The sequence below is a fragment of the Bos javanicus genome, chromosome 18 (genome assembly GCF_032452875.1).
Source record: "Bos javanicus breed banteng chromosome 18, ARS-OSU_banteng_1.0, whole genome shotgun sequence".
Taxonomy (NCBI): domain Eukaryota; kingdom Metazoa; phylum Chordata; class Mammalia; order Artiodactyla; family Bovidae; genus Bos; species Bos javanicus.
In genome coordinates, this window is record NC_083885.1 from 63909787 (window position 1) to 63929505 (window position 19719).

The window sequence follows — 19719 nt, forward strand, 5'->3', positions numbered from 1 at the left end:
TTTTTCGATGAGTCAGCTCTTTGTATCAGGTGGCCAAAGTACTGGAGTTTCAGCTTTAGTCCTTCCAATGAATATTTAGGGTTGATTTCCTTTAGGACTGAACATATCCAGGGATGTAAACCAGGTGAAAAAAAATGTCACGGTCTAAAGGTTTTGAAAGCATACAAAGTCTGTTCTCTTGTCACTGTGGAATTATGTTAGAAATCAATACCAAAGGATATTTGAGAATAACCCACAATGTGCCCTGCCTTCCACCTTTAATAGGCTGAGGATCTGGGCAATGGGCAATTGTAATTAGTTTTAAATTTAGCAATGAGGAAGCAATTAGAGCAAGGCGTAAGGCCTGGAAAAGAACAGGTAAAGCTGTATATGCAGATTCTTGATTACATATTGGAAAACCCAACAGATTTTGTGGAAAAGCTATGACCAAGATGTGTGTGTGATATTCTGACATGCTCTGTCTCTGGGTCTCCCTCTGAGAGGGTCTGTTTTGGGGAGACCCACATTAGGACCTGCTGATGCCAAAACCTTCCTTTTGCTCAGTGAAATTACATTCCAAATAGGGGTGATGGTCATGGGAACAAGATCATCCGGTTAATGGCTCTAGAGGTTTACCGCTGGACGCAGCATCTTTGTGCTGAGGACAGGCGTTTTGCCCTCTACGAGTCCGGGGGAACTCCCCAAACCTGTCATTTTCTAAAGTTGCTTGTTCTGCTGAATCGAAGAGGCAGGGGCGCAGGTCCTTTCCAAATGGGAGCACCCGTGAGGATAAGCCTTGCAACCCAGGCCCTCCCACTCAGAATGCTAAATGCTTTCCAGCTTGTGCGGTGAGGAGGCGGCAACGTGCAAGCCGCAGCCAATGGGAAACGAGGGCGGAAGCTGAGCGGTGCCCAGAGCTTATAAAGGTGGACGGCGGGCCGGCCCCGCGCCTTCTCTTTCTGCTTTGGGAGATGTCTGTGACAGGAAGGAGCCAGGAAGCCTAGCTCCCTTCGGGGTGAGTGGGTTGTTTTCCTTTTCTACGTCCTAGTCTTCCACGGCACTTTCCCACAGTTACTGGATCAGACCCGTGCATTCACGCTTCTCTTTCTAGTTCCTCGAGGTGTGAAGTTCGGTTGTTATATTGAAGATCTTCCCTTTTTCTTAACCTAGGCTTCTTCTTTTTGCTCAAATAGCAGAAGAACGGAATCAAGAGTGGAGGTGGTTCTTATCCACAGGGAGCTTGCAATTATCCACAACCCCTGCTGCAAAGGGAAAGAGAGAGAACTTTGAGTCAGCGCCCAGCACAGGATGACTTAAGCAACCGGGAAGTTCCCGGATGAGGGGATGAGCGCTGAAGGATGATAAGGAAAGATGACTCAGAGACGGGCTCCCCTGGTGATCCAGCGGTTGAGACCCCACCTCCCGGTGCGGGGGCGGGAGGGGGCGGGTTCCATCCTGGTCAGGGGGCTAAGATCCCACGTGCCTTGTGGCCAAAAATCCAAAACATGGAACAGAAGCATTATGGTAACAAACTCAATAAAGACTTTAAAAATGGTCCACATCCCAAAATCTTAAAAAATAAAAAAACTCGGAGAAGCAATAGGATGTGAGCATAAGTAGACCGAGACTCAAGCCCCTCCTGATAAAGACTTCATTCTCTCTTCCTCCACATTCCGCTCTTTACACACAATAAATCCGGTGCAAGCGGGTGGAAGAAGGATGTGATGTGGAGAAGATAGGTAGCAGGGAATAACATACATACCTTTTAAAAAATATTTACATTAATTCTTTAATACCATATATTATCAAATCCATATTCAAACTTCCCCAGCTGTCCTAAGAATATCTCCTACAGCTGTCTTATTTAAACTAGGAGCACAAATTGCATCCGCTTATTACAGGGTTTGAGCTTCCCAGGTGGCACTGATGTAAAGAGCCTGCCTGCCAATTCAGGAGACGTAAGAGACGCAGGTTCGATCCCTGGGTTGGGAAGATGCCCTGGAGAAGGAAATGGCAACCCAGTCCAGTATTCTTGCCTGGAGAATCCCATGGACAGAGGAGCCTGGCGGGCTACAGTCCACAGGGTTGCAAAGAGTCAGACAGGACTGAAACGACTTAGCAAGCACGCATTACGGCTTTTGAAACACTTTTATTTTAGAACTTCCCTCCCCTCCCCACCCTTTTGACATTAGCTTGTTTTTTTTTTTTTTTTTATTGTGAGTCTTTAAAATAACCATGGTATAGAAGGAAGCCCGAGTCCTTCTCGGAAGCTTTGATGTAGCAGGCGCTGTCTTAAATGTACCTCTGGGGGTGTCTCTCTGAGAACCGTGCCCGGCAGCTATGATAAGATTCCCGCCATCAAAGGTGAGAAAAGAATAAACGCCAGAGTGGATTTGAGTCTAAATGCTGAGCCCCAGCACCGGATGGACCCCAGGTCTTTCCACAGGACAGAGAGTTTCCCAGGAAGGGAGGGAAAGAGAAAATCCAGCACGTGACAGGCTTCACCGGTTACAGTATTCGTCACTCAGTCATATCGCACCCTTTCGTGACCCCGTGGACTGCAGCCCGCCAGGCTCCTCTGTCCATGGGATTCTCCAGGCAAGGACACTGGAGTGGGTTGCCATTTCCTCCTCCAGAGGCTCTTCCCTGCCCAGGGATGGAACCCAGGTCTCCTGCACTGCAGGCGGGTTCTTTAGGTCTGGACCACCAGGGAAGCCGCCAGGCTCCATCAAGTCTAAATAAACCTCCTCCCCGGGATGGTGCTCTCACATTCTGTAACCTCATGTCTCCACAGGCTGCCTCTGTCTTCTCTTCCAGCTGGTCCCCTCTGCCCGCTGGTGCTGCAGTTCCCAACCCTGAGTGACCATGGGTGACATGAACTTGAGCTCTGACCCCTCCTCCTGCCCGTCCTCCCCTCTGTCCCCCTCTGGTGTCTCCCCTCCCTCGCTGGAGTCCTCCTCCTCCTCCACCCTCCCCTTCAGAAACGGAGTCATGCCTTTCATGCTTTCTGTAAGCGCGGAGCATCTACAAAGGTTCAAGCAGCTTTTGGTGGAGGAGAACCCCAGACCTGGCTGCAGCCCGCTCACCTGGGACCAGCTGAAGTCAGCCCGCTGCGGGGAGCTGGTTCATCTGCTCACTGAGTACTTCCCGGGACAACGCGCCTGGGAGATGGCTCGTGACATCTTCGCCAAGATGAACCAGACAGAGCTGTGTCTTCAGACGCAGAGGGAGCTGAACGGTGAGAGGGGATCTAGAACAGAGCTGGGGGTGGGCTTGGGGGCTGGAGAACTCAGCGCTTTCTCAGCCGCTCCTGTGGACCAGCTGAACAAGGGAAAGAAGTGGAGTGTATATGTGTGTGTGTGTGTGTACACACAGACATACACACACATGTACGGGCTTCCCTGACGGCTCCGTGGTAGAGAAGTCGCCTGCAATGTAAGAGACACGAGTTCTATCCCTGGGTCAGGAAGATCCCCTGGAGAAGGAAATGGCAACCTGCTCCAGTATTCCTGGCTGGAGAATCCCATGGACAGAGGATCCTGGCAGGCTACAGTCCATGGGGTCACAAAGAGTCAGACACGACTGAAGCGACTTAGCATGCACGCATTACAGCTTTTAAAACACTTTTATTCTAGAACTTCCCTCCCCTCCCCACCCTTTTGACATTGGCTTTACATTACGACTAAGTGACTGAATACACACACACAGACACCCTTCCCGGTACCGTCTGCCTCTGCACCGTTCTCACCTCCCAACATGGTGATGGAAGCCCAGGTATTTTCCTCTCCCTGCTCCAAGAAGATGAGAGGATGAGACTTGTGGATGGCCTGGCCGCCACTCTCCTTAAAGGCCCTGTTGCCTCTGGGCGGCTCTGTCTTTCTGTCCATCTTGTCATGCCTATGAGGCAGCCTCCTTTTTGTTTTTTTGGTCTGTTCCAGAAATTTTACCTAACTTGGAACCAGAGGCCTTGAGCCTGAGAAAGAGGGAGCTGACTTTGGAGGAAGATGAGTCTGGTACGTGCTGGCCCTGTGTAGACCCTGGCAGACAAGAGGCGGTGGGTTGGGATGAGATGCTGGCTTCCTGAGGTGGGGGGCACTGCAAACGGGTGTGCCCAGTGTCCCTTCTGTGAATCAGAACTTCAGATAAAGGAGCGCTTGTGAACTCATCTCAGGAGGAAGTCCAGCCACCATCCTTCTCTCTCTCGGTTGGATTCAGTCTTTTTTTTTCTTCGTATTTTTTTTTTTATTTATTTTTGGCTGTGCCAGGTCTTAGTTGAGGCATGTGGGGTCTAGTTCCCTGACCAGGGACACAGCCTGCGCCCCCTGCATTGGGAGGATTGAGCCTTAGCCCCTGGAACACCAGGGCTTGCAGGACAAGTGCCTGATCAGTGCACCTGTGTCCCAGAGCCTACGGTAAACACGGAGGCTCGTTCTCTGGTTGATCGGTTAGTTCTCACAAACAGCTGATGCTGGACCCTGTGTCTCCCCCGTCTCGTTCCTGCAGATAAAATTCGGGAGTACAAGGCACGTGTGATGAGTGAGCACTCAACCCTGTGGGACAGGACATCTTGGCCTGGGAACAACGTGGAGTTCTTTTACCAAGAGCCCTGCAGAGAAGACACACTCCTGCAGTGTCTTCTTCTCCCCAGAAAGCCCCAAGGAAGACAGCCCAAGACCGTGGTCCTTCAGGGAGACGCCGGCGTCGGGAAAACCACCGTGGCCAAAAAAGTGATGCAGCAGTGGGCAGAGAACAAGTTCTACGCCCACAAGGGCTGGCTCGCTTTCTACCTCCACTGCCAGGAGATGGACCGGCCGGAGGAGCAGAGCTTCTCCGAGCTGATCGCCTGCAAGTTGTCCGGGTCTCCAGCTCTCGCGTCTAGGATCCTCTCCCACCCGGAACACCTCCTCCTCCTGCTGGATGGCTTCGAGGAACTAACCTTGACCCTCATAGACAGACGGGAGGACCTGAGTGAAGACTGGAGCCAGAAGATGCCAGGCTCCGTCCTCCTGACCAGTCTGTTGAGCAAAAGGATGCTCCCTGATGCCACGATCATCGTCTTCCTGAGGTTCAGCTTGTGGAAGACCGTGGGCCCCTTTCTGAACAGCCCCTCTCTGATCACCCTGATGGGCTTCAGTGCGCCTGAGAGATCCAGGTACTTCAGGTCGTACTTCAAAAACAGGCGCGATGCCGACGCAGCCTTGCGTTTTGCCATGGGCAACGCGGTCCTCTTCTCCATGTGCCGAGTCCCCGTCATCTGCTGGCTGGTCTGCTCTTGTCTGAAGCAACAGATGGAGAGAGGAAGCAGCCTGCCGCGGGCATTCCCCAATGCCACGGCCGTGTTCATCCACTACCTCTCCAGCCTGTTGCCAACCAGGGTGAGGCGTGTCGTCGGCGAGACCCCCCAGGAGCAGTTGAAACGCCTGTGCTCCTTGGCTGTGGAGGGCATGTGGAAGAACCAGTGGGTGTTCAGTGAGATGGACCTCAAGCTGGCCAGACTGGACGACAGGGACGTCGAGGTGTTTCTCGGGGTGAGGGTCCTCCGGAGGGCGGTGGCTGGTGGGGACCTCATCGCCTTCGCCCACCCGAGCTTCCAGGAGTTCTTTGCCGCCCTGCTGTTCGTCCTCTGCTTCCCGCAGAGGCTCAGGAATTTCCAAGTGTTGGATCGCTTCCGCATCTTTCAGCTGCTCGCTCATCCCGGGAGAAGGAAAAACCACCTGGCCGGGATGGCGCTGTTCCTGTTTGGGCTGTTGAATGACACGTGCGCCCTTGCCGTGGAGCAGCTGTTTGGGTGCAAGGTGTCCCTGGGGAACAAGAGGAAGCTGCTGAAGGTCGCCACCATGCCGCCCGACGGTGACCCCCTGACCCCGCAGCACGGGCTCCCCCAGCTGTTCTACTGTCTGCACGAGATCCGGGAGGAGGTCTTCGTGGGTCAGATCCTCCACAACCACCGTAAGGCTCTGCTGGTCATCAGCAAGATCAGAGACCTGCAGGTCTCCGCTTTCTGCCTCAAGTTCTGCCGACAGCTGCGGGAGTTAGAAGTGACCATCTCCTGGGCCGTCGCCAAAGCCACCAGCCTCTCACCAGGCCCTCTTCCTTCCCCCCAGTAAGTGCTCAAATCTCTCCTTTGGTGGGATTCGGGGTCCTGTTGGGGAGCCTTGTCTAGCATCTCCTGGGCATCAAGGGTGACCGCCTGTTGTGAGTTGATCCCTTGTGCATGGGAATTTGTCTTATAAACAGGCCGTTCCAGTTTAACAAAAAAAAAGAATTGGTAGTGGTGGGCTCAATGGTGACTTCATTATCTGAACCCCAGAGACCGTCAGTGAACTAGAGAAACTTCGTGTATTTTTTTTCTCTCTCATGCAACTAAAGGAAGTCCTGGGTTAAATGTTGCAGAGCATGTGTTTAGTCATATTCCGAGTAATTCTGCTTGAAACAATATGGCTTCGTTGAAAACACAAGCAGGAACCCAGCGTTTATGTCTCGGCTGGGGGTTGTCGTGAACATTTGGTACAGTTTCACTGACCCACGTGTCTAAGAGTGTGTGACATTCTAAACCTCCCATCATTGTTTAGTTGCTAAGTCGTGTCTGATTCTTTGCAACCCCACGGACTGTAGCCCGCCAGGCTCCTCTGTCCATGGGATTCTCCGGGGAAAACACTGGAGTGGGTTGCCATGTCCTTCTCCAGAGGGTCTTCCTGACCCAGGGATCGAACCCATGTCTCTTACATCTCCTGCACTGGCAGGCAGGTTCTTTACAGCTGACCCACCAAGGAAGCCCCAAACTGCTGGTGGAAAAGCATAAAATGGAAAAGAAAGTAACTCCTAAGCTGGGGGAAAATAACAGGACAGACACTATGCCTGGGGTTGCTGGGTTCCACTAAAACCAAGAAAATCCTGGAACAAAAAAGCAAGATGCACAGTTCACCTTCCTTCCTGCTATGCTGAGTGCCCTCACCACCACGCACCTGGGGCTCCCTCCCATCTGTCACCCCTTCATTCTGTGGGGCTCCCTCCCGTCTGTCAGCTTCATTCCATGGGGCTCCCTCCCGTCTGTCCCCCTCACTCTGTGGGGCTCCCCCCGTCTGTCCCCCTCACTCTGTGGGACTCCCCCCGTCTGTCCCCCTCACTCTGTGGGACTCCCCCATCTGTCCCCCTCATTCTGTGGGGCTCCCCCATCTGTCCCCCTCATTCTGTGGGGCTCCCCCATCTGTGCTCCTCACTCTCTGGGGCTCCCCCGTCTGTCCCCCTCATTCTGTGGGGCTCCCCCATCTGTGCTCCTCACTCTCTGGGGCTCCCCCATCTGTCCCCCTCACTCTGTGGGGCTCCCCCGTCTGTGCTCCTCACTCTCTGGGGCTCCCCGTCTGTCCCCCTCATTCTGTGGGGCTCCCCGTCTGTCCCCCTCATTCTGTGGGCTCCCCTGTCTGTCCCCCTCATTCTGTACACACTGTAATGTTTTCAGTCTCCAGGCACATGCTGTCCAGTGGGGTCTGTGATGGGGAAGAGTGAAGGTGAAGACCGGAGCCAAACCACTGAACACGCTGCTGTTGGGAGAGACTTTAGACTCTGTGCTCACCATGCCCTAATAGTAATAATGATACTTTCCCCTTATTCTGTTCCTTTATAGAGTTTTTTTCTTCCTTTTTAAAATTTTTACTTTATGTGTGGTAGAGCCAATTAACAATGCCGCAATAGTTTCTGGTGAACAGTGAAGGGACTCAGCCCTACATATACACGTGTCCATGCTCCCCAAGCCCCCTCCCACCCAGGCTCCCACACAGCCCTGAGCAGAGTTCCCTGTGTCTACAGAAGGTCCTTGTTGGTTCTCCATTTTAATAGCAGCGTGTGCATGTCCATCCCAAATTCCCTAACCATCCCTTCCCCGCATCCTTCCCCCTTGCTAACCATAAGTTCCCAAAGAGTCAGACACGACTGAGTGACTAAAATGGACCATAAGTTCATTCTCTGAATAAGTTCAGTCTCTTTCTGTTTCATAAGTTCATTTGCATGATTTCTCTCTAGATCCCACATACGAGGGGTGTCATATGATACTTCTCCTTCCCTGACTTGCTTCAAGGCGTTTCTCCTTAATGACAATTTCATAGGCACACAGTAAGAATACGGTTTCTATCTGGCGACCTAATACCTGCCCGCATATAAATCCTGACTGATCACAGCGCAGCTCTCTCTCTCCCTCAGTCATGTTAAACTGTAAGTGGGGCCACAAATCTCCCTGGAATAGAATGAGAAGTCTCAGAGCAGTTCTGCTGGGCGACTCTGTATTTATTTTTTTAAGTATGTATTTGGCTGCGTGGGGTCTGGGTGGCAGCAGCCGCTCCCTCCTTGCATCATGTGGGATCTCCCCTCGCAGCGCAGACACTTCAGCTGTGCCTCCTGGGCTCAGTAGCTGTAACTCGGGGGTTTGCTGCTCTGCAGGCATGTGGGAGCTTAGTTCCCACCAAGGATCAAACCCACACCCCCTGCATTTCGAGGCAGATTCTTAATCACTGGGCCACCAGGCAAGTCCCCTGGGCCACTTTCTAAATGAGGGCATCTCAGGAAAGCCCCAAAGGGATCCACGATCATAAGCAAGTCCTGGGTTTGCTGGTAGGTTTTCTCGAGCTTAATAGCTAATGATGAGCTATTTTTTCTTTTTTTTTTTTTTTACTCCCACACAGACCAGAAGGCAGTGACTTGCGTTCTCTCTGGTGGCAAGACTTCTGCTCTGTGTTTAAGACACACGAGAGTTTGGAAGTCCTGACTGTGAGAGACAGTGTGATGGACACAGAGGCCGTGGAGACTCTTGCCGCAGCACTGAGGCATCCCCACTGTAACCTCCGGAAACTGATGTGAGTGCCAGTCAGCCTGACCTCAGTGTCGGCCGCTCAGTCGTGTCCAACTCTTAGCAACTCCATGGGCCGCAGCACGCCGGGCTTCCCTGTCCTTCACCATCTCCCAGAGCTTGCTCAAACTCATGTCCATCGAGTCAGTGATGCCATCCAGCCATCTCATCCTCTGTCTCCCCCTTCTCCTCCCACCTTTTCTCTTTCCCAGCATCAGGTTCTTTTCCAAGGAGTCAGGTCTTCACATCAGGGGGCCAAAGTACTGGAGCTTCAGCTTCAGCATCCATCCTTCCAGAGAGTGTTCAGGGTTGATGGGCTCGTAGGACGCTGTGATAACTGACACCGCTTGCTTCCTCAGCTTTAAGCGTGTGGGCTCCCTCGTGGTGAGTGAAGGCATCATCAGAGTTTTGGTGGAAAACCAGTACCTGAGACACTTGGAAATACAAGACACAGAAGTGGGATGCCAAGTGATAGATGCTCTCTGCAACACCCTGAAACACCCATGGTGTTTTCTGCAATTTCTCAGGTGAGGCCCGAGGCGCGGCGGGGACAGGACACCGGCACCCAGGGCACTGGTTGCAGGCTCAGTCTGGCTGACGTCTCACTGTGTGCAGTTGCTGCTCGTTTCACCCAGCTTTCTTCTCTTATCAAAGTGTCATCGATTTACAATATCGTGTTAGCTTCAGGTGTACAGCACAGCGATTCCGTTCTGCAGATAGATTTTTTTTTCAGATTCTTTTCCATTATAGGTTATTGTGAGATATTGAAGATAGTTCCCTGGGCTATGCTGTGCTGTGCTAAGTTGCTTCAGTCCTGTCCAACTCTGTGCGACACCATGGACTGTAGCCCACCAGGCTCCTCTATCCAGGGGGATTCTCCAGGCAAGAATACTAGAGTGGATTGCCGGGCCCTCCTCCAGGGGGTCTTCCCGACCCAGGGATGGAACTGGTGTCTCCTGCAATGGCAGGCGGGTCCTTAACCTGGGAAGCCCTACAGTTTCCTGTGCTATAGAGGAAACCCTTGTTGCTTCACCTACTTTATTGTTTAACTGGACTCTAGTTGCTTTACAATGTTGTCTTTGCTTCTGCTGTACAGCAACGCGGTCGATTCTGGACATGATCTGTCCTGAACATAGACCTGTTCATCCCGGACTCCTGATCTCTGCCTCTCCCCATCCCTTTCCCCTTTAGTAACTGTGACTTTGTCTCCTATGTTTGTGAGTCTGTTTCTCTTCTGTAAATAAATTCTTTCATGTTATGCTTCAGATTCCACATACCAGTGATACCAAAATGTCTGTGTTTGACTCACTTCACACAGTATGATCATCTCTGGATCCATCTCTGTTGCTGCAAATGACAGCCTTTCATTCCTGTTTGTGACCGTTCACTCAGCTTCTTTTTTAAGATGATGGTCTCATGCATGCACGCACTGTGAACCGCTCACCACCGTCAGGCTAATTAACCCCTTGGCCGGCTCACAAGCCACCGTTTAAACACTTGAGATCAGCTCTGTTAGCCACGTCCGTGCACACGGCCCTCGAGTTAATCACCATCAGCAGATTGGACCAGTGATCTCCAGAGTTCAGTCACCTTATAACTGGGGGGTTGCGCCCTTAAACCATCATTTCCTCCACCCCGCCCCCCACCTGCAGCCCCTACTCTGTCCGCTGGTTCTTCATCCTGAAGGTGGTTTGGCGGATAAGCGTGGAAAGAAGGTGTGCTCGAGGGCAGGCGGAGTCCCTGTCTGGGATTAGAGCCCCATGGTTACCCCACGCCAGTTCGTCACAGCCCCGCGTGTGTTGTTTTCTATTGTACTAGTGAAAGTCACTCAGTCATGTCTGATCCTTGGTGACCCCGTGGACTACACAGTCCATGGGATTCTCCAGGCCAGAATCCTGGAGTGGGTAGCCTTTCTCTTCTCCAGCGGATCTTCCCAACCCAGGAATTGAACCGGGGTCTCCCGCATTGCAGTGGATTCGTTACCAGCTGAGCCAGCAGGGAAGCCTGTTTTCCGTTGGTGATGTGCAGTTCAGATGCTGAATGGATGCGGGTTCACCCGGAGAGGATGGAAGCCCCCTCCCGCGGCTCTCGGGGAGGGACGAGGGCCGAGGAAGATGCGAGGTCGGGTGGCTGGGGGCACCACACCCCCGGGAGCTCAGGGCTGCTGTTGCTGTGACTCCCGCAGGCTGGAAGGTTGCCCGTTTGACCCCACCAACGGGGCTGACCTCACCAGGAGTCTCAAGAGGAACATCCACCTGAAGACCCTGATGCTGAGACGTGGCTCCCTGGAGAGGGGCGAGGAGTGTCCCCCGGTGCTGGCGCCCCAGCTGGAGAGGCTGTCGTGAGTCTTACCGGGTGCCGTGCTGTGCCTCAGACGGTCGGGAGACGGAGGAAAACAGAAGAGGGGGGAGAGTGCATCACGGAACAAAGCAAAGTCTTGTGATTGTTAATGGTGTGGGGGGGACAGTGAAGGGTTGAGACAGAGAGAGAGACAGATAGACAGAGAGACGGACAGAGAGACAGAGAGACACAGAGAGAGACAGAGACAGACGGAGAGACAGGGAGACAGACAGACAGAGATAGAGAGACAGAGACAGATGGAGAGACAGACAGACAGAGAGAGAGAGACAGGCAGAGACAGGGAAAGACACACAGAGAGAGACACCGACAGACAGACAGGGACGGAGAGACAGACAGGGAGACAGACGAGGAGGCAGGGAGAGGGCGAGACAGAGACAGACAGGGCTCTCACCCAGCACGTGTCCGCACCGGCTGCCCCTGGAGGTAGAAGCACAGTCATCCTGGCGCGTCGTCAGCCCCTCTTCGCACTGGAACCTCGCCGGCACCATCTTCCCTCCTCACGGGTGACCCCGGCCCCGGGACCCCCGCCCCATCTGGAGGTGGGCTCAGGCTCCCTACCTGTGTTTGCCGCGACACGGCCGCACACGGACCCCGACCCGGAGCACGGGTCTGCGGGCCCTCGGGCTCTCGAGCGGCCTCATCAGCCGTGTGTGCTTTTCCCAGTCAACTGACGTCTTCTGTGTTTCGTTGTTTCTACAGGCTGTTCCTTTTTGGTGCTGGGTGGTAACATGTATGAACGCGCAACAGTTTAAGTGTCTGTCTTATCTGCCGCTGAGGCCTGAGCTGTTCACACACACACACACACACACGTAGAACTGCCATGTCACGGAGAGTGCTTATCTTCACGCTTACCAGGCTCATTTCCAGACCACACGTACCAATTTGCAGTCCCACCTGCAGTGTGTGTGAAAATCCGCCCGCACCAAATTCTCATCAGACTCTTGTTACTGTTACAGCTTTGGCCCATCTGTTGAGGAGAAAATGACATGCTGCTGTTTATGTGTAACTCAAGCACTAGATTATTTTTTAACTGAAGTATAACTGACTCACAACCTTAGTGAGTTTCCGGTGACCTGGTACTTTCTAACTCACAGAACGATCACCACGCTAAGTCCAGTGATCAGCTGTCACCACACCGAGTGATGACAACATTAGGTACTTTCTTTCCTCCATTTTATTCTTTTAACGTTTAATTTATTTTATTTTATTTATTTGGCTGAGCCGGTCTTAGCTGCAGCATGTGGGACTGACCTCCCTGACTGGGGATCGAACCTGAGCCTCTGCACTGGGGCCGTGCAGGCTTAGCCACCAGACCACCAGAGAAGTCCCAGCAGCAGACACTTTCTTATTTACATCTGCCCTCCCTCGCTGTGGATGAAAACGCTTTCAGAACCATCCTCTCCACCTTAGCTGTTTTCTTCGTCTGCTTTTGGCTACATGGCATGTGGGAGGTTAGTTCCCCCACCCAGGATCAAACCCGTGCCCCTGCAGTGGAAGCGCAGGGCCGTAACCACCGGACCTCCAAGGAAGCCGCTGCATCTTAGCTTCTCTAACACCAAGGCCTGCCTTACGTCTTCAGGGCACCTTTCCATCTTTCTGTAACTTTCTGAGATGTTGTCTCTTCCCACGTCATCTCCATAAATGTCTTCACTCTTAGAGTCCCTGCTGGTCGCTTTCTACCCTCTTCATCCCTCTCTATAACTGTTTTCTTGATCCACAATTCCTTCTCATATCACGACCCCCAGTCCTCTCCTTTAAACCCGGGAAGCCCTAAGAGGTGGTCACAGAAGTGGGAGGAGACGTCTGCCTTTAGATCGGAAGCCCAGATGGAAACCGTTGAGTCTCAGCAGGAGACCAGGAGAAACCCAGTCAAGGGAACAAATTAAACTGCATCCTGACTGTGAGTGTCTCACCCACAGGCTGGAGAATTGTGACCTCACGCCACTTTCCTGCGAAAGTCTTGCCTTTTCTCTCGTGAGTAACCAGAGTCTGACCCACCTGAGCCTGGCAGAAAACGCCTTGCAGGATGACGGGGTGAAGCAGCTCTGGAACATCTTGCAACACTTTCCGTGTCCTCTGCAGAGGCTGGTGTAAGTCCCTAGACTTACTAGCGGTGTGCTCTCTGGAACTCCCTGGGGAAGAATAGGGCGGTGGGGAGAGACTGCCCTGTGTATGTTATATGTTCCTTTACGCCACGGATTGATCAAGCGCCTACTGCACGCGTGGCTTTGTGCGGATACTGGAAGAAAGCGTAACAGAGAGGAGGATGGCAGTGGTTTCAGTTTCAGGGGCAAACTAGCTAGGGACAGAGTTCTCAGAGTATGTGCCGGGCGACCCAGCGGGGAATCACAGAGGCACGGCTTTGTGAGATGTCAGAGATGCTGACGTCTTTTCATCACTGCAGGAGCTATTAGCTTGAGGCAGTTCCACCACCAGATCATGCTAAATTCCTTTCAGCGATGCTGTGCATGTGTGCTAAATCACTTCAGTAGTGTCCAACTCTTTGCAACCCCATCTACTGCAGCACGCTAGGCTTCCCCGTCCTTCACCGTCTCCCGGAGCTTGCTCAAACTCATGTCCCTTGAGTCAATGATGCCATCCAACCACCTCATCCTCTGTCGCCCCCTTCTCCTGCCCCCAGTCTTTCCCAGCATCAGGGTCTTTTACAATGAGTCTTCCCTTCACATCAGGTGGTCGAAGTATTGGAGCTTCAGCTTCAGCATCACCCAATGAATATTCAGGGTGGCTTCCTTTAGGATTGACTGGTTTGATCTTGCTGTCCAGGGGACCCTCAAGAGTCTTCTCCAGCACCACAGTTCGAAAGCATCAATTATTATATTTAGGTAAAGCTATTCTACAAAAAAAATATAAAAGGCAGAAAAGAAGCTTAAAGGCGTTTGGTTGGCTGTTTCTTTGCAGGCTGAGGAACTGCGCCCTGACCTCCGAGTGCTGTCAAGATATAGCATCTGCTCTTGATAAAAATAAAACCCTGAGAAGTCTGGACCTCGGCGCTAACAGGCTGAGGGACAGCGGCGTGGTCCTGCTGTGTCAGCCCCTGTTGAACCCTGACTCTGGCCTCCAGGTTCTCGAGTAAGCTGTCCCCATTGCTTCCTTTGGGACCCGGGGTCTGTAAAATTCTCAGGGTAGAATGTGGGGACGTGTTTTGCATTGCTGGGATTTGCCATCCATTTGGGTAGAGGACTTAGAAGCTTCAGAGCAGTGGTTCTCAGAGTGTAGTCCTCAAATATTGTTCAATCTCTCGGTCGTGTCTGACTCTGTGACCCTGTGGGTTGTGGGGCTGTGTGTGTGTGTGTGTGGTTGCTCAGTAGCATCCGACTTTGCAACCCCATGGACTGTAGCCTGCCAGGTTCCTCTGTCCATGAGATTTTCCAGCAAGAATACTGCAGTGGGTTGCAATTTCCTCTTCCCAGGGATCTTCCTGACCCAGGGATCAAACCTACATCTCCTGCATCGGCAAGTGGATTTTTTATCACTATGAATGTTTTTGTCTGGGAAGTTGTTAGAAAGGCAAATTCTTGCATCATTTGCCTGCATGTGTCTGGTTTATCTCATTGAGCATTATGCCCTCGAAGTCCACCCAAGTCATCACAAATGGCAGGGTTTCCTTCTGCTTTGTGGCTGCGACGTGTGCTGTTGTGTAAACGTGCCACAGCTGCTTCTTCACGGCTGCGTAGTATTCCACGGTGTGTGCATACCACACCTTCTTTATCCATTCATCTGGCGATGGGCATCTAGGTTGCTCTATATCATGGCTGTTGTAAACAGTGCTGCTGTGAACATGAGGTGCAGATAACTCTGATATTCTCATTTCTATTTCTTGGGTCCATACCCAGACATAGGGTTGCTGGATCACGTGGGCCCTGCACAGCCTGTCTCACAAACACCTCCCATGATTCCCAGCAATGCTAGTGTTTAAGGACCATCATTCCAGGAAAAATTCTTCCATTCAGTGAAACATTTGTTAGTTTTAGACTAATACCTTAGCCTTAGATGGAGTCTTCTGAAATCAGTGTTTATGCTTAGGGACTCTTTTCTCTGTATATAATTCTTTCTTCTCTTATAACATCTCTATGCCAACATCATACTAGTCAGTGACTTAAAAGGATCCACCCTATTTTTAATTGTTATTGTGGCTACTCCAGATATTTGGAAAAGATTTAAAAACATCTCTTCTCCAGTAACAAAGGTTGAAACGTTTTTAGACTTATTTTTTATTCATTTTAAATTTTGTATTGGAATTGATTAACAATATTGTGTCAGTTTCAGGCACACAGCAAAGTGATTGTTATGCATATACAGTTTTTCTTTTTTTTTTTCCTCTTTCCTACCTGCATTTTCTGTTCACTATTGGTATGGTCTGGGTTCTAAGTCTAGATCTTTTTTTCACTCAGATATGTGAGCTTTTGTTTTTTTTTTTTTGAAGTACAGTTGCTTATCATATTACACTAGTTTCAGGCATACAGTATAGTGATTCAGTATTTTTACAGAGTCTACCCCATTAAACATTATTATAAAAATGATGACTACAATTCCCCATGTTGTACAATACATCCTTGTTACTTATTTTATACTTAATAGTTTGTCTCTCTTAATTCAATTAGTTAATTTTCCCTTTTTTCCATCTCCCCCTTGTTAACACTAGTTTGTCTTCTATATCTGTGAGTTTTCTTGTTTTGCATATTTACTCACTTGTGTGATTTCTTATATTCCACGTGTAAGTGACATCACTTAAGTCTAGATCATTTAAATCACTTTATGTTACATCTTTAATTCCTAGGATTAATCCTGATAATGGATTTCATTTTTGTTGATAATTAACTACTCGAAGGGAATTCACTGCAGGTCACAATTCTTTTACTCCAGAAATTTAGTCTTGGGATTTAAATATTGATTTATCTCCTAGGTTGAGTGAAGTATATTTGCAAGTATGGAATACATTTCCAGGTAACCATAAGTGAAAAAAAAGAAAAAAATATATATATATGTATATTTGAATCATTTTGCAGTACAGCAGAAATTAATACAACATTGTAAATCAACTATATTTTTAATAAGTAATCTATTTTTAACTTTTTTATTTTGTATTAAGGTATAGCTGATTAACCAGAGAAGGCAATGGCACCCCACTTCAGTACTCTTGCCTGGAAAATCCCATGGATGGAGGAGCCTGGTGGGCTGCAGTCCATGGGGTCGCTAAGAGTCGTACACGACTGAGCGACTTCACTTTCACTTTTCACTTTCATGCATTGGAGAAGGAAATGGCAACCCACTCCAGTATTCTTGCCTGGAGAATCCCAGAGACGGAGGAGCCTGGTGGGCTGCCGTCTATGGGGTCACACAGAGTCGGACACGACTCAGCAGCAGCAGCAGCAGCAGAGCTGATTAACAATGTTGTGATAGTTTCAGGTGAACAGTGAAGGGACTTGGCTGTAACATAGATATACATGTATCTATTCTCTCCCAAATTCCCCTCCTAACCAGGCTAACACATAGCATGGAGCAGAGTCCCCTGTGCTACACAGTAGTTTAATTTTTTAAAACTGCTACTATATATACAACAGATAACCAGCAAGGACCTACTGTGTAGCACAGAAGAACTCTGCTCAACACTCTATAACCTAAACGGGAAAAAATTTTTTAAAGAAAAGATACATATACATGTACAAGGGATTCTCTTGGCTGAACACCTACAACTAACACAACATTGTCAACCAACTATGCTCCAATATAAAATTTTTAAAAGGAAAGTAAAACTTCTGTTGTTGAGTCACTAAGTTGTGTCCAACTCCATGCAACCCCATGGACTGCAACATGCCAGGCTTCCCTGTCCATCACCAACTCCCAGAGTTTGCTCAAACTCATGCCCATTGAGTCGGTGATGCCATCCAACCAGCTCACCCTCTGTCATTCCCTTCTTCTCCCGCCTTCAGTCTTTCCCAGCATCAGGGTCTTTTCCAATGAGTTGGCTGTCCTTATCAGGTGGCCAAAGCACTGGAGCTTCAGCATCAGTCCTTCCAATGAGTATTCAGGACTGATTTCCTTTAGGATGGACTGGTTGGATCTCCTTTCTGCCCAAGGAAGTCTCAAGAGCCTTCTCTAGCACCACAGTTTGAAAGCATTAGACTATTCAGAAGGAAATGAGGTATTCCGGCCACAGTATGCCTTCCGGGCTGTGAACAGCTCGGCTGGCCATCGCTCAGCCGCGGCCTGTTTCCCTCCCGCAGGCTGGAGGAGTGCCAGTTCACCTCCGTCTGCTGCCCAGCCCTGACCTCCGTGCTCCTCCACAACCGGACCCTGCGGTACCTGGACCTCAGCGGAAACGGCGTCGGGCTCCAGGGCGCCAAGCTCTTGCAGGACGCCGCCCTGAAGAGGGTGCTCCGCCCCGAGGTCGTCCTGTACGTCCCGCCGCTTCGGGTGCGGCAGCCACAGGCCTGGGAGGGAAGGCGCCTCGTCGGGAGGGCGACCCGGCCCGAGGTGCTGCTGGCGGAGGTGGCCACGTCCTGCACCCCTTTGCTGGGGGTCTACAGTTCCCTCATGGGGCTGCCACACCCCAACTCCTGCTTGTCTGTGATGAGAAAGTGGACCCGGATACTCTGTCTGCTCTTTTTTTTTTTTTTTGCATTTAAAAATTTTATTTAATTTTTTTTTACAATAGGTCCTGTAGGTTATCTATTTTATTTTTTAAATATTTATTTATTTGGCTGCTCAGGATCTTAGTTGTGGCATGTGGGATCTAGTTCCTTGACCAGAAACTGAACCTGGGCCCTCTGCACTGGCAGCACGGAGTCCTAGCTGCTAGACACCACCAGGGAAGTCCAGTTATCTATTTTAAACATAGCAGTGTATGCATGTCCTCGTCTACCAGGTGGCTCAGTGGTAAAGAATCTGCCTGCAATGCAGGAAACCCCAGTTTGATCTCTGGGTAGAGAAAATCCCCGGAGAAGAGAATGGCAACCCACTCCAGTATTCTTGCCAGGAGAATCTCATGGACGGAGGAGCATGATGGGCTACAGTCCATGGGTTCAGAAAGAATCAGACGTGACTTAGCATGTGTATGGGAAGTTGGAAGACTCTGGGCTCGCTGCAATCATTCCTTTGATGTGCACCTCAGCTCCCTGGGACCAGGATCCTGTTTTCACGTCCTGAGTTTCCTCAGGGCTCACCGTGGGGAGTGGGTGCAGTCTGATGGCTGCTGGACGGCAGCTGTTCCTTCCTGAGTTCCCTCCGGGCTCACCAGCTCACCTTTGTCTGTACCTGCAATCGCTGATGCCTGTGACATCCTTTGTTTACTGATCCGACAGGCAGTATTCCATTTATCCATCTCCTGGGTGCTAAAGTTCTATTCTAGAGGATTTATGTATTTTTCCAGGACTGCAAAAAAAAAAAAAAAAGGCATACACTGATTCTTATCTTTCACAGGAAGAAGAAACAAAGCAATGGAGTGGACATGATGAGAAGACTGGAGGGCCCAGTGGTGAACAAGGACATCCTGAAGATGGTCCAGGACTGGAAAGATGAGTTCTGTGATCAGGCCGCAGGGATGGTTTGATCTCGTGACCCCAGCCCCCCGCCCTGGATATAGTTGTGGTTTTTTTTCCTGATGAAAATCAGGAATCGGTTGCCTTGTCTGTGGGCCATTCTGAGTCTGGGATGGCGCAGTTAGTTCCAGGAGATGCTCCGGAGCATGACCTGCAAACAGCCCCCTGGGAGATACTGAAGGTTGTGTGTCCAACAGAGATTAGTTCATGGAATTGGGGTCACCATGGTAAGGAACATTACAGCTCACGTCTAATCCTGGCTTCCAGATGTCTTTGAATATGTCCTGTTAACAGTGTCACAGACTCACCTACTGGGGTATTGCAAGAATTGAATTAAAAATGTGCATGAAAGCAATTAGAAAACGTTTCGAGTGTTTATTTATAAATAGACTTGCAAGTCAACTGTTACAAAGGAAGACATCTTGCTTTGAAAGAGGGTTCAGATCTAGAGAGCGTCCTACTGAGTGGAGTCAGTCAGGGAGAGAAGGAGAAAGATCATGTGACATCCCTTGTGTGTGGAACGAAAAGAGATAATACCGATGGTCTGACTTACCAAACAGAGACTCACAGACTTAGAGGACGGACTTATGGTTGCCCTGGGGGCCGGGTGGGGGGAGGGACATGCACACACTGCTGTATCCAAAATGGATAACCAAGAAGACCCACTGACAGCACAGGGAACTCTGCTCAGTGTTAGAAGGCAGCCTGGGTGGGAGGGGAGTTTGGGGGAGAATGGATACATGTATATGTATGGCTGAGTCCTTTTGCTGTTCACCTGAAAATATCATAACGTTGTTAACTAGCTATACCCCATACAAAATAAAAAGCTTAAAGTTTCGGGGGAGAAACATCCCAGGAAGATAACATAGCAAGCAATGGAAAAGGGAAATTACCTCATGTTTAAGGAACTCTTTTTAAAAGGTGAAAGGTGGACCTCCCAGGTGGCTGGGTGGTAAAGAGTCCGCCTGCCGATCAGGAGAC

General features: G+C 50.4%; 1 protein-coding gene across 1 annotated transcript; it reads left to right on the top strand.

Moving 5' to 3' along the window:
- The first annotated feature begins 2735 nt into the window (after positions 1-2735).
- Positions 2736-18467, top strand: NLRP8 (NLR family pyrin domain containing 8). The gene is made up of 11 exons (XM_061385859.1): positions 2736-3217; positions 3918-3992; positions 4483-6082; positions 8655-8825; positions 9178-9345; positions 10471-10535; positions 10847-11159; positions 13099-13269; positions 14099-14269; positions 17425-17767; positions 18438-18467. The coding sequence occupies exons 1-11, from the start codon at positions 2845-2847 to the stop codon at positions 18465-18467; spliced, it is 3480 nt and encodes a 1159-aa protein (XP_061241843.1). The 5' UTR covers positions 2736-2844.
- The last annotated feature ends 1252 nt before the right edge of the window (positions 18468-19719 follow it).